The sequence below is a fragment of the Gobio gobio genome (genome assembly GCF_949357685.1).
Source record: "Gobio gobio genome assembly, chromosome: 16".
NCBI classification, from domain to species: domain Eukaryota; kingdom Metazoa; phylum Chordata; class Actinopteri; order Cypriniformes; family Gobionidae; genus Gobio; species Gobio gobio.
In genome coordinates this window covers 41,761,972-41,788,352 of record NC_137109.1, presented here as the reverse complement: position 1 = coordinate 41,788,352, position 26,381 = coordinate 41,761,972, and the positions used below count along the sequence as shown (strand labels likewise).

General features: G+C 36.2%; 2 protein-coding genes across 8 annotated transcripts in view; one reads left to right on the top strand and one right to left on the bottom strand.

Annotated features, from left to right (window-relative positions):
• Positions 1 to 3,762, top strand: part of gpx3 (glutathione peroxidase 3) — a gene marked incomplete at its 5' end in the record, with an annotated part of 4,197 nt that extends 435 nt beyond the window's left edge. Inside the window, 4 exons of the mRNA XM_079839270.1 lie at positions 385 to 535; positions 718 to 835; positions 1,482 to 1,581; positions 3,158 to 3,762. Coding sequence (XP_079695396.1) covers positions 385 to 535; positions 718 to 835; positions 1,482 to 1,581; positions 3,158 to 3,367 — 579 coding nt within the window. The 3' untranslated portion in view covers positions 3,368 to 3,762. The remainder of the gene's footprint in view (positions 1 to 384; positions 536 to 717; positions 836 to 1,481; positions 1,582 to 3,157) is intronic.
• A 687-nt stretch (positions 3,763 to 4,449) lies between these two features.
• On the bottom strand, positions 4,450 to 24,493 carry tnip1 (TNFAIP3 interacting protein 1). 7 transcript variants are annotated; one of them, XM_079838359.1, is made up of 18 exons: positions 24,423 to 24,493; positions 19,962 to 20,144; positions 19,406 to 19,555; positions 19,212 to 19,300; positions 18,236 to 18,298; positions 17,462 to 17,656; positions 17,254 to 17,348; positions 16,866 to 17,001; positions 15,001 to 15,093; positions 14,824 to 14,889; positions 13,817 to 13,948; positions 11,770 to 11,898; positions 10,559 to 10,684; positions 9,955 to 10,080; positions 9,738 to 9,818; positions 9,421 to 9,606; positions 8,035 to 8,119; positions 4,450 to 5,544 (listed from the first exon to the last, which is right to left on the bottom strand). In XM_079838359.1, exons 2-18 carry the CDS (start codon positions 20,104 to 20,106, stop codon positions 5,483 to 5,485), a joined length of 1,959 nt encoding a protein of 652 aa, XP_079694485.1. In that variant the 5' UTR covers positions 20,107 to 20,144; positions 24,423 to 24,493; the 3' UTR covers positions 4,450 to 5,482. The 7 variants fall into 7 exon arrangements, with proteins under 7 accessions (XP_079694485.1, XP_079694481.1, XP_079694483.1 ...); XM_079838355.1 differs by having other exon boundaries at positions 9,421 to 9,610; positions 9,739 to 9,818; positions 24,423 to 24,472; XM_079838357.1 differs by having other exon boundaries at positions 9,421 to 9,610; positions 9,739 to 9,818; positions 24,427 to 24,444.
• Between the last annotated feature and the right edge of the window lie 1,888 nt (positions 24,494 to 26,381).

Here is a 26,381-nt window from a genome sequence, read left to right as displayed (position 1 = left end):
CTCCAGTCTTCAGTGTCAAGCGATCCTTCAGAAATCATTCTAATATGATGATTTGATGCTCTAAAAACATCTCTTATTATTTCCAATGTTGAAAACAGTTGTGCTGCTTAATATTTACTTATTTAATATACTATTCTTTCAGGATTCTTGAATAGAAAGTTCAACAGAACAGCATTTATTTGAAATATTATAAATGTCTTCTCAGACATTTTTTGATCAATTCAATGCATCCGTGCTGAATTAAAGTAATAATTTATTTTTAGAAAAATAGAGGTATATTTTTCATGAATGATTTTATGAGCACAACAATAACATATTTTTTTGTTAAATATATATATATATTTTAATTGTGGTACAGTGTTAATTTATGTTTATCTGCCTCAGGTGTGTAACCCAGGTGTATGTGACACTATACACAACTATGGTGCAAAAACCATAAATGGGACCCAGTACATCCCATTCTCCCATTATGCTGGGAAGCATGTCCTCATTGTCAACGTGGCCACCTACTGAGGACTCACCTTCCAGTATGTAGGCAAGTATGCTAATTATTTGACTTAACACAAATATTAGAATATACAAACATTACTTCTTATGTTTGCATATTAATATGTACAAATATATATTTTACACATCTCATGACGGAAAAGCTTGAAGAGCAAATACTAAACCTGTTATTGATAACTGTACTGACTGTGAGTTTTACACGGTAATCAGAATTGAATGCACTACACGAGGAGTTCCGAAATGTTGGATTCACTATCCTCGGGTTCCCTTGCAACCAATTTGGGAAACAAGAGCCTGGAGACAATCATGAAATTCTTCCTGCATTAAAGTGAGTTCACTGTTTAAAAAAATCCACCTGTTACATTAATCTTCAGTTCAGTTGCTAACTTACATTTTTAAGTAATCAATTTAAATTGAGGTTAAATCTTTAATAACTTATAAAAAAGTTAAATAAATTTGTCAAAAAAGATACATTTATATGTGATTAAACTAGTGGTATTATTTAAAAAAAAAACTGAAGATATACAAATAAAAGTTGAATAAAAACATTAAAACATACTACAATAGTATGTTAAATAAAAGTGACACTGGATGAAAGTTTCATCATGAAACACACACACGTCATTGTGCAGTAGATACAAACTAGAAAAAACTGCAAGCCATCCAAAAGATAAATTACTCTGCAACTTTTTGTCGAAAAAAGACTTTTTTTTCTCAAGAGTATTTCAACCTTGAGGTTGCTGCTCATCTTTCATGAGCCACAACAATCTGAGCATCAGACAGTGTGCAATTAGCTTGTCCTTCTCATCCATCATCCCCTTTAAATTACCGCACGTATCATATATCTTAAACCTAAAGGCTCTTTTCTGGAGTGATATCTGAAGCCACTTTCCTGCTCTCGACTCTCTGAAGTCCCTATCTGTTTTCCTTATAGATAAACCCTTGATGAAACTAATTTCTCCTTGTCTTCATAGGTATGTTCGTCCAGGCAATGGATTTGTTCCAAACTTCACGTTATTTGAGAAGGTGGATGTGAACGGAGACCACGAACAGGCCCTTTTCACATTTTTAAAGGTTGGTCATTCCTTAATAAAACATATATTTGATCTGAAATTGCTTGCAACACCTTGCGCAAGTAAAAGTCCATTAGGACCAAAAGTTCAAGGAACAAAATCTCAGTTACAACTAAATTATTGATATGTAAACACCAATATATATAGTGCACTTAAATGACATTTGAGCTGTGTGCATGCCATTGCATTCATGTAATATCTATATCAGTGGTTCTCAAAGTGTGGTACTCAGGCTGCCTCTAGTGGTCCGCAGATGACTCACTAAATAAATGTAATTAATAATCTTGATTTAATTATTTGATTTACCTGTATGTAAACACAGTGCAGTGTTAATGTACAAACTGTATTTACAATGTTAAAGTAGCTGAGAATACAGATTCTTTAGGAATTAGGAATAAACTGCCTAGTTTTTGAACTGTGCAGAGCTGTAGCTAAATGGTTAGGCCTACTACGCTACTGTATTTTAATGTTGGTCATTATGGTGGTACTTGGAGAGCCAAATATTTTCTGAGTTGGTACTTGGTATAAAAAGTTTGAGAACCACTGATCTATATCAATAAGTGTGCTTGTGTTGTCTTTACAATAAATATTATTTATAACGGTTCCATGTAGAGCTTTAAAGGGTTCTTCAAAGGCGCTTCATATATAGAACATTTTAGGGGTTCCCATTATGGGATCATTTTATGGATTTAATTTGAATTCATTCATTTTTTAATTACACATGATCAATTAACATTATCACTAGAAAAAACTCAAATAAAAATGCAATAATTATGCAATCATTTAAGATATTTATCCTTAGAATTTTTTTACTGAGCCAGTAAAGGGACATGGTGATGGAAAAAATATATACTTCAATGCTTTTGCGTTCGCTCACAAAAGTTTTGCAAGTGAACAGTTTCTTGAAGGAACGCAACATTTTGCAAGCACACTCCAAATTTCTACACTGTAAAAATTATTTAAAAAGTAAGTTACCTGGTTGCCATAAAACTTTGAGTTCAATGAAATTAAAAATTTGAGTTAATACAATGAACATTTTTGAGAATCGACAACATCACCCTTTATTCAAATATTATTAAAAGAGTGTGTAAGCATATTGCGTAATTGTGTTTTATGTGAAACATGCCAAATTGTGCTATTTTCATGATTTATCACAACATTTTTTTCAATTTATGTGGTTCAGATACAACAATATTTTGAGTTTCTATTTATTAAACACATTTCCTTCATTGTATTAACTCAATTTTAAAGCAACCAGGTTACTTACTTTTTTAAGTTAAACCAACAATATTTTTTTACAGTGTAGGGGGAACACAAAACATTTGAGAGAATGCAAAAGCATTGACTTATATTTTTTTTAATCTCACATTTTATTTCCTTTGCCATGTCCCTTAGGCCTCTGTACTTTTTTAGCATAAAGGGTTGAAATGTTTTCCCAGGAGTGTATAACATATATTTTTAATTTATTATTTTGTAATATAATCCAAGATATTCATTTTTAAATGTCCAAATACGTTTGGGGACAACTTATTGTTGAAGGAAGGCGGCCAGATTTAATGTAAAACTTTCTCTTTCAGAATGCTTGCCCACCTGTGGGAGACAGTTTCGGTAACGCCAACAGATTGTTTTGGGAACCTCTCAAGGTCAACGACATCAAGTGGAACTTTGAGAAGTTTCTGATAGGGCCAGACGGCCGACCTGTAATGAGGTGGTTTCCCCGGGTGAACGTGTCTGAAGTTAGGGCAGACATCTTTAAATACTTCCGTCAGCTTGTTCAAAATGGCTGATTAACTTTGAAACAGTGGATTCAATTGTACATTAGTCTCTCTCTCATAAACAGTGTTAAACTAGTTAACAGATTAGATGTGGCAAAGTTTAAAAAATTTAAACCTTTGTGAATTGGATTATTGTTACAAGAATTTGAACAGTATAAAATGGATTCTCAGACCGCTCCTTCCATAGGCTGTCAAGGGATGGGTTTGGAGACTGGCATGTTGATGACGGGAAGGCTTGAAAACAGACACTCTGTGGTGCCTGACCTGAAGCCGAGGGCCAGCGAGCAGCTCTTTAGTGCATTCAGGCTGCTCTGCGGTTCCTTTTTAATCATGTCTCATCTCCTAAACAATCCTTTGTACCTGCTGCCACCTCTGTTCAGTAAATAAAGACTGCAATGCAAGAAACCAAATGTTTTCCTCTGGTTAATGCGCGTCAGGGATACGGTGATGCAACTGGCTTGTAAACGTGTAGTTTAACTCTCACACAATAACATTTGAAGGTTTAGACAGTTAGAATATATTTATTATACTAATCAATTACAAAAGTTTCACATGAGATCTGCTTTCACCCACTGGAGAAACAAACAAAAACAAAAAAATCATTCCAAAAAGCACAAAACCGCCAACCAGTAAATTATGGGAATGGGTAAATAAAGCACACATCTCAGTGCAATCTAGCTCAAAGACATTTCCACTTGAAAACACTAATCTTAACTCGTTCTGGTCATTAAATTCAACCACATATTCATAAAATATGTCTGCTTTTTTATAATTTATATGTGAAATGTCAAATTAATTGCTCGCCTTTGGGAATATTATGTGAGCGTACAAACCTTTTCGCCTTTGGTTCAAAGCATTGGTCACTGCAATTGGAGACATTGCACACATCCAGAAAAAAACAGCCTTCATGACGGTGGATGACCGTAAAAGCATAAAGGATATGATTCTTACCCTGATCATCTTGTTCCAAATATGTTACAATGCTTTTAAGTGGAATGGACCCATTATAAATCAGACATCCGGTGATCGGACTTCTGCTCATGTTCAGCCTAAATCAAGAACGAGACCAATGAAAAGTGGGCTGGACTAAAGTGATGCATTAACTTATTTATTCTGGCCCACTTTCTGTGATTGTGCATATGCACAAACACACAAACTCAAATCCTACAATCTTCCAGTATAGCTACAATATGTAAAGGGAGACACAAAACAATACACTAAAAGACAACATTACTTAAGACATTAAACCACACTCAGCTGTCAAAACAATAGATATAAATAACTTATCACTTCCATTTGCACATCGGGAATAATGTTTTTGAACACTGAATCTTGAACAATATTAAGCAAAACTACTGTTACTTCTGACGACCATTTACTAGGACCAGATGAGGGCCCTCCTTGATCAATGACCATTTCAATTACAATCATAAGTATCAAAAAGTTCAACAAGCCATATGAAGAACATAATCTAATAGATGGAAAGGTTTAACAGGTGTTGTACAGTATATGGCTTCAATAACAATGGGGCAGATGACCAGCCAGAGAGTAACGCCACCCTGTGGTGACATACAGACAGTGTGTGATCACCCCAACCATGGCCAATGAAGGAATCATGAATCAGTTCAGTCACATTCTACTGTTAGCCATTTTCAAGACAATTCACCAATAGAGTTACATTTTTTTTTTTAGATACATCAATACCAAAACACATTCTGATGTGTCAGGGAATCCCTAAATAGATTGTTATCAGGTGGTTATTATTCAGTTAAGCACTGGAGTTTTAACTCTATAGGTAGATCGCTATAAAAATAACGTTCAATCATATTATCCATTAAATAACTGACTTCAATTCCTGCATAGAATTATATAAAGCAGATAATTTAAACTTCAACAATCATAAAAAGGTAAAATAATGTATATATTCTTAATTTGCCAGAACAGTGTTTCACAAACAGGATTATAAAACTTAAGTATATAAACAACATTTCCACCAGTGGTAGATAGATATATATACACAGTAGGAAAAAACAAACCAAAAAAAAACAAGAGTTCACACCATGCCAACTGAAAATAAACTGCATCATGCTACTAGCCAGGAGCCATTCCAGGAGAGAGAATATGCGTTTAGTGCTTCCCGGGGTCTATGTTCTGACGCTCCCTTTTCCCAAATCCAGTTGCTCCCATTTCTGCAAACAACAACAACAACAAAACAAAAAGTTAAGAATCCTCATCTATAAAACATAATGGACTTTTTTATAGACAATAATGAGGCGAGTCTTGATCAGTGTCAGAAATGTAAATAATGTAATGTATATTAATTACATTTTTCCTTGTCGAGAGGGGGACGGGATTGAAAAGGAGAACGAGCAAGGACTTGAACTCAGGATGCCAGAAACACTACAGCAATAAGTGTCGGCTATATTTGCCGCATTTTGAGCATTAGATTGCATTAAGTATAAAAACAGTCCAATTATGTCAAATCTGGGTTTGTTTTTTCTTTCTCTCCAATAGTTGTAAAATATTTTGGTCAAAAGTTTGGGGTCAGACTTTTTTTTTTTTTTGAGAAATTAAAACTTTTATTCAACAATGGTGCATTAAATTGATCAAAAGTGAAAGGAAAGACTTTTACATTGTTACAAACTATTTCTATTTCATATAAATGCTGTTCTTTTGAACTTTCAAAAAAGTGGTAATGGAGTATTGGCTACTGAAAATTCAGCTTTGCCATCACAGGAATAAATTACATTTTAAAATATATTAAATGGAGTTATTTTAAATTGTAATATTTCACAATATTGTGTTATTCGCAGTTTTTCTGATGAAACAGCTTGGTGAGCGTAAGAGACTTTTCCAAATATTTAAAAATATTACAGACCCCAACTTTTAAAAGATGAATCATTTAACTGAAATAAATGAATATATACTATTATGCCTGACATCTAATCAACAACAAATTCCCTTCTGAATCTGGTCAATATATTGTTAAAGACCACATGAAATGCACATGGCAGACCGAATTGAACAAATCTCTGAGCAAAAACAAAGAAAAAAATTATATTCAGTAGGGCTGCACGATTTGGGGAAATAACTAATTGCGATTATTCTGGTTAAAATGGCAATTTGCGATTTAAAATGCCATTGTTTTTTTTTTTACAAATGAAAAGTGTGTGTTTAAATTTTGTGCTATTATATTATGACTAATAATTATTATTATTGCTAATAATGTTCATAATAATATTTAACTAAATAAAAAATATCACTATTACAATAACATTTTCATTATTAAAAATAAAAAATAGAGTATTTAAGAATAAATATAACAATGTAATAATAATAATATTTTACAGAAAACTTATTTTACTAAAAACTGCAGGTTACCTGTTAACATGACTAAAAATCACTTGAAATGTCTGAGGATTTATTATATTATTATAATAAAAATGTGTGATATCAATTTCTTAATTTTTGTCAGGAGGTATGCAAAATCAAGTCTTTAATATAAAATATGAGCCTCTTATGTATCCACTGTGGGGGAAAAAATGTTTTATCCTGTACACTGGAGAAAAACATATGGATTGCCATATACATTTATTTAGAGAATTATTATTTTTCCTATTTTTTACCCAAAATAGGATGGAGTGAGGGGCACTAAACACACTTTTTTATTCATACTGGAGGCCAGAGGGCGCCCTCGGGCAGAAACGCCACATATTGCTCAGAGAGAATTAATATAATGACGTTTTCATGAAATCCCTAATGTGAAGCTAGCGCTGTGTAGCTGAGTAAAGCTTGGTACATACTCTGTAAGAACAAAGGAATGTGTTCGTTTTCTCGAGGTGGCAAGAACAAGAACAAAGTTCATTATGGCCAGGACATTCCATACTTCACGAGAAAAGTGGTAGGTGCGAACATTTCCGTTTCTCCGCATTAACCCCGCCCACTTTAAATTTCTTACCAATCACACAATAGTTCTCGGAGACCATTTGTTCTCGCAGCCCTGGGAGCGAGAACTTTTTTCTCTATAATATAATGTAATTGAATGACCTTAAAAAGAAGAATTTCTTTAAAATTGCAGCCTTTACACTTTCATAATCGCACATAAGCCAAATCGTGATTGCGGTTCGATTTCGATTAATCGTGCAGCCCTAATATTCAGCAGGAAAAAAATTTAGGCATGACTTTATATATCTGGATTGGATAAAAGTGTCAAAAATGATACCACTAATATAAAAAAAAAATTGGTACTGCATATATAAAATACTGCATATGTAGCTTTATCAATTTGGCAGAAAAGTTGTCGTCATAACGTTTTGATGAAAGATTATGCAAACAAACATTTTAATCTATAATTTACACTGATAAATCATGCACAGTGGAAAGCAAATTGCGTCAATTTGTATGTCATGTCTGTAGCAATACCAATAATCGGATGAACCCAAACTGAAACTAAACTTCATAGGCCTTGTACAATCATTCTGAAATTCAAAGCTATTGCCATTTCATGGTTCTCATTGTCGTCATCATTTGAACTGCCTCCAGTGGAAGCTCACTGATTCAGACAGAATGCTTGAAACATCACTGGGCCAGACTGACATTGCGTGGCAAAACAAAATGGATCCTGGTGACGTAGAAATGATGCAAGCAGAAAGGACACGGGGGATGAATCTAATAAATACCTGAAGTTTCTGGAGGGGGTCTCGCTGTGTCTGCTTGTCCTCTGGAACCACGCGGTTGTGGGAAAGATGACTGCCAGGGAAAACCCTGAACACACACGAAAGAAGAAATAATTACCATTACAAAGACACAGAGCACAACGGTTTCAATCTCTGTCCACTTCTGCACACTGAGGACACACTGTACCTCTCGTAAAACCCTGTTTGTACAAATCATTATAGCCGTATGTCTTTTTCATACCACATGTGGGTAACCACTTTTAAAAAAGTGCTGGAATGACACTGTTGTGTCTGTTCCAGGATATATGAAGGAAGCAAAAATCTGGAATTTTTACCTCAATAATCAAACATTTTAATTAAAAAAATAAAATAAAATCCAACTATGTGAAGAAGATATTAGTGTATGGACAATAGGCATGTGAAGCAAACTAGTACTTCAGTATTAAAGTGAATTTAAATTCTGTCATTAATCATTTACCATCATGTCGGTCCAAAGCCGCAAGACCTTCGTTCATCTTCCGAACAAAAATGAAGATATTTTTGATGAAATCCGAGAGCTCTTTTACTCCTCCATAGAGACAGCTATTTAATTACCACTTTCAAGGCCCAGAAAGGTAGTAAAAACATTGTTAAAATAGTCCATGTGACTCCAGTGGTTCAACCTTAATTTTATGAAGCGTCGAGAGTACTTTCTATGCGCAAAAAAACAAACAAACATAACTTTATTCAACAATTTCTTCTCTTCTGTGTCAGTCTGAAAATGTTAATTAAATTTCTGTCTATGGAGAGGTCTGAGAGCTCTCAGATTTCATCAAAAATATCTTCATTTGTGTTCGGAAGATGAACATGGGTCTTACGGGTTGAGAATGACATGAAGGTGAGTAATTAATGACAGAATTATTGCGTGAACTAACCCTTTAAGTTGATTTAAATCAAAATGCACTTCTTGGTCAAAAATAAATGTTTGGCAAATACAGCAGTGATGCTAAATTAGTTCATTGATACTGATTGTTTACTTGAATAACTGAACAAACTTGAAGCAATGCTTAGTTAATCGAGGAATACTTAAAAGTTGTTTTAAAAAAACAATTTTTTAATTCCATTAATATTTAAATAAGACTTGTGGTATCAATAAAGTACAACAGTAATAGCACACTTTTTCAGCCGAGTTAGTTATATTAGTGAGTATTTTTTTCCATTCATTTCGGAAAAAAAGTCTTTGTTAAAGCGATATAAGCCATGAACCAAACCAACCAGCTACGAGGTGAATCATAACATTACGAACTTTGATTTTAAGCAAAAAAGTATTCCAAATCGAACAAAGATACAAAGGAATGTGGAAACCGACTGTTGCATTCTGTTTTACTGCTATTGCTATTGTATACTTACGGGGTTGACAGGCTGAAAATCCCTGCCAGGTGCTGTACTGATGTTAGGCATCCTGGGCGGGAAGTGTATGGGCCACCCCTCTAGGCCTTGATGGCCAACCTGTACAAACGGGCCACAGTATGGAGGGCTCATCGGGCCATTGGCCGAGCCAGAAGTGGGATCGGATGTCCTCCTCTCTTGTTGCCCCTCCAAAACATTGATAAACAAAATCTAAATGAGTTCCAGTTTAGAGAATCTGCCACATCTGTAATCTGTATTAACAAAAGTATTAAGAGTTTCTACCATAAGGTGGTGCTAATAGGGCACATTTGAGTTACCTGCTTATGTTGCATCTGTAGTCTCTCCAGTTTACACCTCTCGGCACGCTCTCTCTGACACTCATTCTGTGCTTGATGAAGCTGAGAAACAGAGACACTGAATTCAGGACTCTCATAAGATTCTTTCATGTCTCATTATTAACTAACTGGGCATTTTTCTGAAGTCATTTCATTGGTTAGAGCTGACAGTCTAAGTAGGGTCTGTATAGCTTCTGACCTGATTTGTCAGATTGGTCATTTGACCCTGCAGCCTTTCCACCTGCCGCCTCAGATCTTCTTTCTCTTCGTTCATCCTCTCTCTATCACTCCTCTCCTTCCGGAAGTCCTCTTCAAAGATTTTCACCTGAGAAAAACGCATGTGGTGAGGATGGAGCAGCCATTGGTTCATTTCAGCAGACAGTAAGGCTGAGGAAGTTATCAAACCTCAAGCAAACTGTATGACTCACCATGGAACCTTGACATTCATTTCTTAACAAAGCGTGTTCGATAAATGAGGTAAAAAGAGTTTCAATGAGTGAAACCTCAACTCCTAGAGAACCTCTGACAAAATCTGACACCATGAGAAAACTCAAGCGTCCCGAGGAGCTCATTCACTATTTGAGCTCATTTGACCACAGCAAGGCACCGTGCCATATCAGTGTATACAGTAGCCCCAGAGGTATTTGGGCACTATGAATGTTCTTGCTTTTGATGGTAAATTATAAAATGTAGTCCCAATTTGAAAACTGGTCCCAGGTCATTCCCAGCGCATGAAGTCTCTGCTTGTTCCATTAACGCTGGACAACAAGAAGTATCCAAATGAAGTCTCCATGTGTTTGTACCTGCTCCTTCAAAACGGCGATCTGTGTGTGAAGCTCCTGCTGTCTCAGGTTGGCCACACCTTCTCCTAGGTTCATGCCTGGCTGGGTGGAAGCGGGAGAGTGAAGGTTCAAAGCGTCCTCTAATGCCTGTAAAATAAACAACACAACATTGTTTTAAAAGCAAACATCAGTTTTGATTAAGCAAATACATTTGGCAGCACAGCTGTTTTCATCATTGTTAATAATAAGACATGTTTCTTGAGCATCAAATTATCATTTTAGAATGATTTCTGAAGGATCATCTGTCACTGAAGACTGGAGTAATGATGCTGAAAATTCAGCTTTGCCATCACAGGAATAAATTACATTTTAAAATACAGTGTATATTAAAATAGAAAATACATTTCACATATAATTGTAATAATATTTCACAATATTAAATTTTTTATCTGCATGAATTTGTTCAAAAATACAGTAAAAATGTTGTTACTTCTTTCAAAAGCATTTAAAAAAAATCTTTGCATATTTTATGCTGACTTTTGTAACGAATCACTCAAAAGTAATTTACTGTTTACTTTTACCTTGCGTTGCGTCTTGCTTCAGACTTGACTGAAAGACTGGCATTCTGACACAGCAAACTTAATGCTTTCTAACCTTAAACAATTTTTTTATTTTGTTGCAATTATTCTACTTATTGCACGTGTAAAATACAAAAAGTTTATATCAGTAGTCCCATAGTCATAATTGTGCCCACACAGTCTGGTTACAGTGTGTACCATTGTAACAGATGTTGACATCTACCAATGTCTATAAACACTATATTTGTAGGCCTATAAATATAATTACTGTAGTAATTGTTATATTGAAATTACTCCGTAGTGATAGATGCCCCTTTTTTACATTTTGAGCCTCTGCCCCTGAGAAACTCTCTGTACATCCCTGTATAAATTGGATTGATTTTAATAACTTTAAATGTACTTGAAGTGTGCACCAAGCACTCAGAAAATCGGTATCGGATCGGGACCCTGTATCGGGAAATATTCAATGACTTGTATCGGATTGGGGCACAAAAAAACCTGATTGGGATACCCTACTAAATAAACAAAACGTATTACTTCTCCAAATGCCAAAGGGGTTTAGATTAGTGTATGCCTAACTTAAAGACAAGTCAAATGGCAAATACACATTTAGATAGCTAGTAAGTGTATGCGCATGTGTGTTTTGTGACTGACCCTGTTGAGCCGTTGGATCTCTTTCTCCTGGTATTCTCTTTGTTTAGTAAGTGGCAACAACTGGTCCTGCAGGTAACGCACCTTTTGTTTCAACTCACATGTCTCTGAGGTGAGGCACTCCTTCTCACCCTATGACAACATACAGAAATACACTGGTTAGCCACCAGAGCAAAACCGACAATTGGTTATATCTATACTTTAAACAGTTGTGTGTAGTCTACTGACTGACAGCGGAAAGCAGGATTGTCTTTAAAGGCATCTTACTATAAATTACACATCTCGAGTAGGTCTGACTGCAACCAGTGACTAATTTGAAACCTAAATCAAAAGATGTCTTTGATTACTCTAAAATTCAAACAACACATACTTTGTCAAAATGATTGCGCTACATTTGAAGTCAAAATGGAAATCATCACATGACTTTGAATACACAACATCTACAGATAAGAATAAGTACTGTATGGTATGTGCTGGGGAAAAACAATGCTTAATCGTATTTAACAGCACAAACAATCTGTCAAAGCACATGACAGTCAGCCCACATGAAATTATGACCTTTAAAGCGCCTAATATAAAAAAACTGCATTCTCTGCTATTTTAAAATTTTTGACTACTGTCTGTGACAATGGTATCAGACACAAAATATGGCCTGCGGTTCTGCCTCAAGGCCTCTCCTATGGAACATTTGTGGTCTGCTGTGGGGGCGAGTCATGCTGACAAAACCTATGTAATGCTGTCCATAAACTAAAAACCATGAGAGCATAGAGATGCACAGATAAGTAGGCCGTGGATGTGAAAATGAAACCAGTCATCAGATGACATGGTCTATGAGACTCAATAAAACTATACAGCAGTTTATCCGTCTCATGCTTGACTGTCCCCTGTGGGACTGAAGGGAAACGATCACTGTATACTAAAAATGTCATATGGCCAGTTAGAGGGAATGACTGGTGCTTCCCAAGAGAAAACTGAAAGCACTGAATGACTACTTGAAGCCCAATGAGTCTGATCGAGCTCCACAGGGGTGGAAACACCAGCTAAATGTTCCAAGTATTTAAAAGGAAAATAAATCAGTTACACTCACACTGTAGTTTTTTGGGGGATTGACAACCACATTTTGCAGGTGTGAGTCTCAAAATGTCCCGTTCATACAGCAACTTACAGTAGTGTCTTGAATACTGTCTGTATGAACGTGCAAAGGGAGTCAAGCTTGTTTTCTATAATCAGTAATATTAGCAACAGTGACCAAAGTAATATCAAAGATGGCAACGTCCATTAAAGAGTCCAATTGAGCAGCACGTTTTTTCATTATTCATTATTATTAAAATTTTCATTAACCGACAGCAGATTTTTATATCTGGGTGGTGAGCGGAAGAACTCAAAACTGATTGAAGCAGCTCCTGAGGAGAACAGTGACTGGATCTAAAACCTACAGATGACACACAGCTCTTATGTCCATCGCTGTAAATTACCAAAATCACACAAACCCACAACACATGGTAGACACGCGTTTGTGCTCTCTCGCGCTGTATGACATGACCCACAACTAGTCACAGGTTTTCTGAGAATGTTGTGAGGTTGTCAGTCCTGACAATTTACGGGTGTGAGTTCGGTAAAAGAATGTGATTGAAACTCCAGTAAATAACTGAAGTGTGAATGTAACCATATTAAGGTCTCAAATACAGGACTGACAAACGTATTCTGTTGCGGTGTACGAATGTGGCAATAGTGTTTATTAAATGGTCTTTTTTTTTTTTTACTAATAGCATGAAGTAAAACAAAAACAAAAAAAACACTCACTTACATATGAAGTCTTACAAACATATAAAAGCTGTTTTGTATTTCATGCACTTTATGGGTGAGTTTATCTGAAATGGATTAAACTATAATAATAGGCTGGCATATACATTTTGTATTCAAATTAGCCAGAAAACGTCAAATAAAGAGGAAAATTTTTGGACTTTCAAATCAGACTTTCTCTGCACCTAAAAATAGCAAGTTCTGATTGTCTGTGGGTGTGCCGTCTGCGGTTGCGAGTAAGATGTACCTGCACATTGTCAATCTTAGACTTTGCGAGGAGGAGTTTTTTATCATAATCTCTTTGTCTCTGTTCACGTTCTGCTTCAAGCTCAAGCACGGCCTTCTGGGAGTCAGCAAGCCGCTGCCGTAGGTCTGTGATCTAGGAAGGAGAGAAAAGTCATAAAGTGATGAAGACTCATCTTAGTATTTTTTAGCATCGGATGCATCTGTTCATATGTCATACTAGCACAACAACAAGATCCATCAGTTACAAAGCTGCATTAAACTGGGCAAAAATGTTGTGTATATTTATTAGAAGTTCGATATGGTACTGCAATCTATTTTACAATGAAAACAAAGCAACAAGAAAAGAAAAAAAAAAAAAGAGAGAGAGAGAGAGTTGTTTTTGTTCCAGTGCTCTGAGTTTTAACACGATCCCTCCATTACGACAGAGGATGCATGTAGAGAAACAGCCTCGGTTTGGTTTTTTTTTTTTATTCTTTTTTTCTCTCTTCTATCAGGCCGAGCCGATGCGGAGATGCAACAGGCGTCACTATCTCTGGGCCGTGAGATCACGCGGCTTTGCAACCTTGGCCAGCCCCTACGGCGAGCCACAACAGGAAGACAGTGGGTACGGGCGAGGTGAGGGAAATTCTGCCAAAGGTGTGACAGGAGGGGACTGTGGTCTGGTGTGCAACACTGTGACACACACACACACACAGAGCTGCTTTCCATTCCTTTGCCCCAACAGCATTTCCACCGCCACCCAAACGCAGTAACAGGGCCTGTCAGCACCCTTCACTTTAAACAGGAATTTCATATGATGATTAATTTAGTTCAATCTACCACCCCAATTCACATGTGCTTACACCGGCTGGTCGGATTCATTAAGCAATTGTTGTTTCTTAGTAGAGTGACTCATGTTTTTGTATGTTTTTTATGTCATGTTTACCAGCAATAAGGTGAGCCACAAAGGTTACAAGGCCAATCGGAACATATTTATAGAGGGTTTCTAGTGTATATGTTGTCATGTACCTTTTGCTCAAACTGTGCTTTCATAGAATTCCACTGAATGTCCCACTGTTTGTTCACCTCCAGAACCTAAGAAAGGTCAAACACAAGTGTTTACACGTCAGAGTTCAAATGAACGGGAAACTATGACAGTAGTAATGTCAGCATGAAGAAAGCAGGGGACCTCCAGAAAATTCTTACATCTTTCCTCTGTTTCTCCAGAAGCTTGATCTTCTTCTCGTACACCTCCGGATCGCAAGTCTTAGATGGTGTTTTTTCCACAGCTTTACCAGACTGTAGATTTATTGGAAAAAAAAATTAACCAATTTTGCAATAGAAAATTGCAAGTAAGCATTTGCAGCCAAATATTCGGTACCATGTTCTTCGGTCCCAAGTCAACACTAAAATGTTAACATTTAAAAAATAAAAAATTAACATAGCTTTGAATTTGAACAAAAACTCTGATAAATAAATTAAAGCCACACTATGTAATTTTCGCCGCTAGAGTTTGCTTATATATATAAAGGGCATAGGTTTGTGCTATGTGGAACAGGCATAGTTGTCGTCTTTGCCTCCACAGCCGATGTTAAGGAATCGGGCAAAAATTATGCTCATGGATGAGCTAATGCATTAAAGTTTTATTAACATTACTGTGGTATGAAGCAGGGCGGGCCGTGGGAGTGGAACGAGTCCAGCTGAGCTTTTATTATGCTTATGCTGCAGTCGGCCACTTCCGCTCTTTTCGTTGCGTATGTGGGGTAATGCAGCATTGTTTTACATGGTTAAAACAATCACATAAATACATTTCAGTGTCTTGAAAGTTATGTTAACGTTACTCTGTGGCTGGTATGAGAGACTTGTTGCACTTTGAAGTAATCTAGATCGATATTAGAATATCATAAAAACTGGATGACTTGTGTTGCTAAATGACACGCAATTCATTATAAAATATACTGTATGATGGAGAAAGCTCTATGCTATGTTAGCCACTTGACAAAATAGTGTTGTCTCTGAGGCATGGTAAAAACACAGTACTCATGATAAATCAAGAAAACAAACAATTCAAACATTAAGACTAACTGTGTTGTAGAAATCGAGGGTAATGCAGATATGACATCATATCCTGTTTAAAATAGCTGATTTCTCTGGATTTAAACATTGTTGGAAACGTTTGGGATAATGCAAGTGCACAAGTCAACAAAATATATAACATTGTTCTAGTGGTTTTTGGATATTTTAAATCTAAAAATCTTTCCTATTGTGCCTGTAAAAATGTTTTAATTACTTTGGATTATATTAATCAAACAGCCATACTGGCAAAAGAAAAATCAGAAACTGCTCTTAGTTTAATTAACTGAAAAACACTTACAATTGAATGGTTATATTTGAATGTTTTATTTATTTTTCATATTTAATGAAGGGAAAGTTGAATTTTAAAATCATTAAACCAATCGACCGTGCAATCCCTTGCTCTGTGTGAAAAAAATAATAACCAAATCTGCATCCATACTATATTTTTTCAGCAGAACTGAAACTCAGTATGAATTGTCTTCCCATTTAAATGTCATAAAATATCCCCACTAGACTTTAAACTGAAAACTGATAACATAACATAATCAATCACAGCAATTAGGTGACGACCAACCGACCAAAGGACACCAGAATTTTCCCATCCTACTACAGGACAGCAGTTTTAAGTTTGAGTCAGAACGTAACACAATGACCATGTGTATTTGTTCTTCAATATTTAGTCACCATGAAAAAAAGCCCACAAATGAGGAACTTAACCAGAAAGGCCATTGAGGAAGAGCAGTTTTCAGAGCCAAGGTGGTATTCCCAAAACTAAACTAAGTGGCAAAAATGACTCAATAAGAAGCCTCTCAATTTAGAAACTGGAGAGCAATGTGCACGTAGGTTATTTTTTTCTAAAAAAAGCAACTAGACTGCGACATCACTGGTCTGAAAGGGAAATGAAAGACAAAAAAACCCAGCACAAATTTAGAACAGCACCAGGAATTCTATGGTGATACCTGAGATAAAGAGGTTCGTGGAAAAAAAGTGCACACCTGCTGAGTCATGGTCATTTCCACCTTGGTTTTGGCCGCCTCCTCTTTAACTGGCTCCTCTTTTGGGCTTGGTTGCTCAATAGGTGCTGCCGGGCCTCCTCCGCTGACCTGCTCCTTCAGTTTCAGGTTTTCCTGCCTGTCCAAAATACACAGAACCAAAATCAAAACTAATGAATGAGTAAAAATAATTATTCTCTATTTGACACACTCTGAGCAAGCATCAGATGGAAAGACCCCTCAGTTCCAGAACAGCAGGAAATACTGGCCCCTTACTCACACCAATCTTTCTCACAGATTCACAATGGACTTTTTCTTTTGCTTTCATTTGTTCCATGAATAAATAAACGAAGGAGTTTCTGAAAATAAACATATATGTGAAATAAATTACCTGAGCTGTTCCAAATCACGGTTACGGTACTGAAGGTCTTCCTCCATTTTTTTCCTAAGCTCGTTGTTTTCCTGTCTTAGCTGTTCGCAGAGCGTCTAGAGATAAAAGCGAATTAAATACTCAGCAAATCAACCTTTGATTAATTCACATAATACAACTCATAGCCAAAACAGAGGCCTAGAAGGTGTCATGAGGCCTGCCGTCTCACCTGTAGAAGAGATGTTCTCTGTTCATTCTTCTGGACCTTGGATGATAAGTGGTGGAACTCCACAGCCATGCGGCCCAGGTGAGCCAGCAGTTGGTTGGGATTGGACTCCTCAGCAAATACACTGAAAGAACTCTCCAGTCGCCGGAGTTGACTCGCCAGCTCCATGTTCTCCTGTGGCAGGTGTGTCGCTCCAGTCTGCATTATAAAGCGGGTTTTACCTTAATCTTCTTTCTAAAAAACATCCCTGATATATAATACCAATCACTAGGCATCAAGTGGCACCCTTACTGTCAATATCTACCCTACATTTTCCCCAACACAAAAGAAGAGCATTGTGAAACCATAAACTGAAAGTGAAAAAATCCTCAAATACCTTCATACAAATATTTCCAGTTTTGCAAATTAGAGAACAAAAGTTTTTGTAACCTTAACCAAAAAGGTATTCCATAAACTTACACACACGCGTGAGTTTTCGGTCTATCTGCTTACTAACTAAATCCTGGAGTTTCCCTCTGAGTCATCCAAGGAACAGCTTCATACAGATATGTTGATTCATTACAGTGAATAAATCTCTGATAAGGAAGGGCCGAGAGAAACAGCTGAGCAACTACACTGACTGGAATCTGTGTCACATGACTTATGTCCGCAGCACAGAATGACAGAATACGGAATGTTCGAAACAGAGCAACGATCCAGAAAAATACACACAAGTTCATACACGTGCAGTTGAGTGACTGCAGCTGCCCAGGATTTCCTAACATCCCTAAAACTCACCGTCTGGGTTTCAGAAAGTGTCTTCTCCTCCATATTCACCACCTCAAACTCCGATGAACATTCCTGTAAACACAGAGTTGCAACACATGTTCTGACGGTTATACACAATATCAACTTGAGAATATTTTACTGTTCTCAAAAGAAGGAAATGACAAGCAATTAACAAAACTGGACGTCACATTCCCAGTAGCTTTTCACAACATGATGTGAAACGATATAATATTCACATGTAACACGGCTCAGACGGGAATATAATGCATTATAACACGTACGTTGCTATTGTCGCATACAATATTAAGTCTTAAGGGATATATCTGTTCAAGTTGGACAAAAATAGGCCGGGCAAATCCCAAAACTGGAAGTTATATTCCCATTGTAGGATTTTTTATTACACGTGGATATAGTTTATTGTTTTTCTTTATTGACATATGTGCACCTTATTCACATATATCTTTATTTTTTTACTTTACTATCTGTGTACTGTTGTTTTCTCTGTTTAATAGAAGCTTCTTCTATCACCAAAACAAATTCCTTGTGTGTGCAAACATACTTGGGAATAAAGCCCTTTCTGATTCTGATTATTTTATCAAAGCTATAATGGTAACATGCTATGGTAATCATATACAATATTAACTCATTAAGGATATTTTACAGTTTATTAAAATAGCCATTAATCCACAAAACTGGACGTTTTGTTTATTCCCATTATAAGATTTTCACGCCATGTTACGCATGAATATAGTATAATGTTTCTCAACATTGAAGCTATATTGGTAATATGACACATTATAGCATGTGACGTGTTACGCTTTATACAATATTAACTCAAAGGATATTCTTCTGCTCAAATGGGATTCAAATAGACAGCCATTTGCAAATCTGAAAGTTACATTACTACGTTGCATAACATCATTGATATGTAACCTTTTAACTTATAACATGTTTCCAAAAGAAGTGTTTTAGTAGAAGTGCTTACAGTTGCCTCTGGTTGTAAAGTATTTCCCGTTAAACAATCCCGAGAGTCTTGTCTTTCTGCTGTGGGATGGCCGCGATGTTTTCCATGACCTAAAGGGAGCCAAAATCACAAAAGATCTGATTTTTAAAAACAGGTCTCTCCAGTGTCAAACCCTTCACCGACCTCACGCCATCAGAATAATTACAGCACTGTACCTTGTGTGTCTGTATGAACAGGGGCACCCATGCACAGACTCGAGGCAAAGCTGGTTGTAGACGACTTCAGCACTTCATTATCCCTCACCAACTCCTCCACCCTCTTTCGAAGTTTTGCTGCCTCTGTCTGAGACTCCTCTAACAGGTCTCCTACCAATCACGAGAATAACAACAGTGGTGACATAAGCACACAATGAAAGCATAGCTGCTCTGACACAACAGCACATCAAATGGCACATTGGCATTTGCTAAAGCTGAAAATCTAGAATCACTTCATTTTTCTGTTCTTGACGTAACAATAGAGCTATAAGCCCAAAATAGCAACACAGAATACCTGTGAATTAATACAGGGGTTTGATTACTCAGATGTCCTGAATGAGCAATGTTTAAGGCATTTAGCTTTGTGTAACCTCAAGTGTTCAGCTTAGTCATTGTTGAAATTGAAGAGGTTAAGGTGGTTATTATAAATTCTTCCCAAGTGGCTTCCTTTAACCAGTTCAGTCATTTTCTTGATTCTCAAAGGCATTAAAATGGGTGACAGTTTAAGATCCCTCACCTAAGCTCTTCAGACCTTTCATTCTCTCCCTTAAAACGGTGTTTTCCTCTAGCAGCTGTCTGTAGCTGAGGCTGCTGGCCTCGTCTTTGACCTGGCAATCGCTCCCACCGGGGTCATAGATGCGATATGGGCCTTTTCCCTCCATCTGTCACCCCCGTCACTTACCAAACATGGTTCCCTGTACTAAAACAAAGAAATCAGATGGTCATTCATGTGTGTGTACTGTACAGGCAGATTAAACAAAACTCTCAAAGATTACTAAGGCAACACGAACTGACGGCACGAAAGTGCGCAAATATTGTACATTTGCAATTCAAAGAGCGGCATTTGAATAATGGCATATTGGGGATTTCTCTTTGGCTATTTCAAGACAAAATGATTTGAATGCACGTCTTTGATATCATAACTAAAATAAGTCATCATGGCAGTCATTAAGATATTCTAAAACAGTTAATAGTCAATCAACCAAGACCAGCATGAAGCCTAAATACCATACAACCATGACAAATGACATTTACACTAGTGACGCATCAAACCAGCAGCCAAACAAACGAATAATCATGTGCCAACAGACATAACAGTTAGCTCAGAAATCCTAATAAGTGTCCTCTTGGACACTAAAAACACAGCCACCTACCTTCACAGTAATAGCAAATCCAACAAACTAGACTTAAAGCTAAGCCCTTTCACTTTCCTTTCAACGACAAGACCTGTTTAAACAGCTCTGGTAGTGTCAACATTATCGCTGAATGATAGGTGCCCTGAGATAAGAGGAAACCTTATCTAGAGGATCAGGTTTATTTCTAATCCCCTCCAAGCCCTTAACAATACGACCTGAAAGAGATACAGTATGGAAAGCTTTAGCTTTTAATACGCATGAACCGAAACCCCCTACCCACACACAAGGTCAAAGCCAACGTATTTTGTAGCCTAAATCAATGACTCGCTTTAAAAACAAATATGTGATGCTATTAGCTTAGCATCCAGCTAACAGCAGGTGATGTGTTTACCACGCTAGCAGACAAAAGCTTTCACGCTAGCTCTCCCTAAAGCCACAAACAGCACCTAAACACGCTCAATAATGTCCTAGGAAAGAATAAAACAAAGCGGTCGCACGACAACCGTTATAATAAGCTGCATTGTACCGTTAGTTTTTTTGTTTTCAATGAAAAGAAGAGCTCTTTCTGTACCTTGACGGAGACGCGTCTTTGATCGGCCGGAGGTTTGCGGAAGTGGTTCGCGGCGCGAGCCGGGAAATTCCGCAGATGTAAACAGAGCCGCGTTCACTCTAGTGATGGGAAGTCCGACTAATTTCCGCGATTCGGTTCTTTCGAACTGTTCATTTGATAGAACATAAGTGGTTCCTTTTTACATGCTCCACATTTAAAGACATATTTTTTTCTAGTTTTATTTATAAGGATGTTTATTGTATTTGGTATTTTCATGTGCCCGGTTTCAGTTTGTCGGTATATATTATTATTATTATTTTTGATATATTATATTATATCTCCTAAATATAATTTGCAATACTAAAAGCCATTTTTATCTCTTTAATAAAATGAGAGCCCGTTTAGTAAGATAAACTCTTTCCAGTGTCTGTGTTAATAAATCTGTCATAATCAGAAACAAATTTCCAGCCTATTAACATCGCCAAAATTAGTAAAATCTTCGGGACACTCCAACTGTTCGCGGATCATTACGAATCGATTCTTTACAATTCGTGAAAGAATTGTTCAGACCCATTGTGAACCGGTTCAACCGATCATGGAAAAGATCCGACTCAAAAGAATGGTTCATTCACGAGTTACATTGCTCATTTTTTTACGGTCTATGCTCGCACTGAACAGCCACACACATTTGAAAATTAGTTTAATAGGCTATTGATTTGGTGGGCTATTTTAATGACTAAGCCCATATAGTCTACTATAGAAAAAAATATAGAATATTAACTTTTAATACGTTTAATGATTTTTCTAGGGCGCCTGCTATTCACTTGTCGTTACCGTGTCACTGCACTAGTTTTCCTGCATATGTCATTGGCTTACAGCCTACGTGACACATTCGTGGTCAACCCGACCAAAAAGTGTAAATATGTTATACGTCTTTTAGTATGTCTGTAGTTTACAAATATGGGTAAAATATAGAGAACAAATTTATATTTAGTAAAAAATAAAAAAGTGTCTCACCCGGGTCAAATTGAAGTAAGGAACACTTAACACACAAATCCCTTTTCATTTTCACTGACAAAACAAGTAGTTTTATAAAGAACATACATAGCTGCATTATTTTTGAACCACATTTACAGTAGTCTAGCATATAGGCTACGATGTGTAAATGTATGCGTTCAGGCTAGGTTAAACAATCTAGTTAATCTTGAATCTTGAAAACTTTAATCAGCACTGCAGTGAACTAAAATGGCGGTCTCAGCTGTGCTAAACACAATTAGCTGAATAATATATATATATATATATATATATATATATATATATATATATATATATATATATATATATATATATATATATATATATATATATATATATATATTTCTCAAATTTGAGTGTTCAAATTAGAATGCTTTGTTCATTTCACTAGTAGGCCAACAAGAAATTCACAAGGAAACAGATAATGAGACGTTGAATTGGGTAACAGAAGAGTTGTCATTATTGGCCAATTCTGGAAGTTTAAACATGATAAATAAATGCCTGTTTTGTTTGTCCTTTATAAATACTTTCAGAATGCTTAACATAAACATTACAATATGTGGGCATGTCCAAGTTAAAGGGATAGTTCACCCAAAAAAGCATTATGTCATTATTACCTCACCCTCAAGTTGTTCCAAACCAGTATGAATTCCTGGTAACACTTTAGTTTCGGGTCCAATTCTCACTATTAAGTTGCTTATTATCATGCATATAGGATATTGACTGTTTATTAGTACTTATAAAGCATGTATTAATGCCTTATTCTGCATGACCACATCCCTTAATCCTACCCAATACATACATTTAACTATTAAGAAGCAGAAATTAGGAGTTTATTGAGGCAAAAGTCATATTTAATAGTTAGTTAATGGTGAGAATTGGACCCTAATCTAAAGTGAGACCGGATTTCTTTCTTCTGCTGAACTCAAAAGAAGATATTTTGAAGAATGTTGTTAACCAAACAGTTGATGGGCCCCATTGACTTCCATGGTATTTTTTTTTTTTAAATTAGTATTCCATACTATGAAAGTCAATGGAGCATATCAACTGTTTCTTCAAAATCATCATATTTTGTGTTCAGCAGGAGAAAGAAAGTCATTCAGGTTTGGAACAACTTGAGGCGGGTGAGTAAATGATTACAAAATGATCAATTTGGGTGAACTACCCTTTTAATACTTCAGTATGAGGTCGAGTATTTAAATATGCATTGAAAAATACAGGTCATGATGAGGGGTGTCATTTGAAAAGTGCTTGGCATAAGCTTTCAGGAATTGTATTGTCAAAATATTCCACAGTTCTTAAAATAGTGTTTTGACAGGAACAACACTGCAGGAGTTGTTCATTTATGAGAAAATGTACATTTTACTCCATTATGAAGAAAGTCCACCTAATTCAAATACATTTTGGTGTTTGTAATTTTCAGCATGTTTCCAATGATACTATTATTGGAATAGAAACTGAAACTCATGAAAGTTAATAGATGGACGGACATATGGATGGGTGTATTTTTTTTTTTACCATCAAGGTTAACTTCAGAACAATGGGATTTCCAGATTTGCCAGATTTTGTCCTGAAATCCAAGTATGAATTCAGTTCCCATGCATCAACACCATAGAACAATAATATTCTTAGAGGACATTTTAATGCAACTTTTATATGACACATTTTTTAGCCATCACCATAAATCAGAAAGAGTAACATCCTATTTGTAAATCTTACCCTGCACTGAAAATAAATGGTGACATCTTGTGGAAATTTACCACTGTGGTATTTAAGATTAAAATCACACACATAGTTCAGCCACATATGCGTGCAATCTGAATGTTTATTGAGAAGTCAAATGTATTCGAATAGATCAGCAATCAATCAACTTTAAAAACCATGTACAGCTGCATGTGCAGTAAAAGAGTGTCCAAATGAAATATTAATGAAATGAAATACAACCAAAGACAGTTTGAAAAACAAAGAATTAAAAAAGAAAATACTGTTTAGAAAGTTATACTTGTCTTGTTTGAATAGAAAACACATGCACCTTTAAGTAAATAATACTGTGACTTTTAATACATTTTCCATTGACATGTACTACATCATCAAAAATAAATACCCTTTCATCAGAGCTTTTATGGAAATGCAAATGTACAGATTTACTGGTATAATTTCCCATTATGTCATCCAAGTTTTATAAAACTAAGATACAGTATTTTTTCTATTATTAATACTAGAAAATGCTCAATAAAAACATGGTACAATTACTCACCTACACATAATACTTGTGTCCGAGAGGCGTTTTTTAAGGAAACTGGTGGCAATGGGGGAAGCGTTTGCTGTGTTTTTAAACAGAAGGGGGAATTCCCACATAGTGAAAGGCCCTGATATTTTCAGCTTAAAAGTGGGACCTGGTATGCGTCCAGGAACTTGAGACTGCTTAGCTAAGTGTTACCAGACAACATATATTTGATAGTAGCACAGCATATTTTGACTGTTTAAAAAGTAAGTTGGAAACAGAGTTGAAGAATCATTGTATCAAATTATTGGGAAATAACTTCATAAATCAGCCATTTAATGCCTGGTATTTAATTACTGGATCCTAATACGCCATCATTCTACATGCATTTGCCTTGAAATTGTCCCATTAATAAATCTCAATTAAGAATAAAGTTCATAAAACATAGAATTGCATTTTTGCTGTCTTTCAAACGTGTTTAAACCACACAAAATGTCATGCACAATGGAAAGTGCGCTGATGAAATTTCTTAACTAAAAAACTGCATGCAGCTTTTTGCAAAATCAACAGAAAGTGCACAGTAATCTCTTCATGTTGTTTAAGTTTGTCTGCAATGTAACCTTTTGTCACCTCTGACATTAAGCATCTCGAAACACCCTGGAGAGTTCAGTTTTGTCTTTGCTTTTGCATGTGCAACTGTTCACACACATGCAGTTGAAAATACCAAAATGATCATGTCTTGATGTTTTGTTCTGAATTTAACAATGTTATTGCTATTGCAGACATCATCAATGGTGACTGGGATGTTGGTCTACTTGCAGGGGATTTCCTAGCCCCACAAGCTTTTTTCTTCTTTCCTCTTTTAACTAAAGATGGCCTGACAACAGCTGCACTCACACAAAGACACGTCCGCACACACACAAACACAAGCGTGCTCTCACACATACACATATCTGCAGACAAGAGTATAATGAATTGATGGCTTGAAGGCTCATTTTCGACAGAGGAAGGCTGTTGTACAGAAAAAGATCCGTCAATGCTTCTTCTCACACCCTGAAATCTGCAGATGACAATACTGTTGTTGTCTGCTAACCGGGAAACATCTCTCGAAACTGGTGCGCAGCCCAAGAGAACAGAAAATGTGTTGAAGTTCAATTCTCAAAACAAAACAAAAATCTCAAAATGGCGGTCACAGGATATGTAATTAAGGTGTGTTGTGCATGGATAAATCCGATAAAAGCAGATATCTAGTCTTATGTATTTTCTTAGTTTTTAGAATGCCATGCTTCTTTTGGTTTGACGTCATAATGCACGATTGATTCTTTGAAAAGTTAATAATATCTACCGACCATCAAATATCACATGTACCATCTCCAATTTATAACCAGATATTTCCTATTCAGAACAGACCTGCACAGATTAAAACAGGAGGGAATTTCCTTATCTTGTGAGCTGCGTCTGTAATGTAAATAAAGTTAATGACTGATCTGGGTGAATCAGCTCTCTACACCACTAATCGAAAATAAGGACGTGAGAAACATCCTCAGCTGCATGAAATACTGGATGTTTTAGGCCAGTAGTTTTCAAGTTTTGAGCCAAAAACAGGTCCAAGGTTCTGAAAAGGGTCACGAACAACAGGTGGAAAACAATGCTAAATGCAAATAATAAAATCCAGTTATATAATCGTGCAAAGGTACAGTAGGATAGTAACCTTTTTAAAGAAAGGAAAAATAATGAAAAACTACACAAAATAAATGAAAATACGTTATCTCCTAAAGTGAGCATAAACATGATTTGGGCTGACCACAATTTATTTTATTGGGTGAATTATTAGTTGCTGAGGTCATGACAACATCATGATAATAATTCTAAAATTCTCAGTTTTCCTATTCCAGCTATGTCATGTTACTAATTGCGCATACGCAGTTCATTAAAATACTAAAGGTGTCGTCATATTAGTGAAATTCCATGGGCAAAAAAAAGTCCATTGTC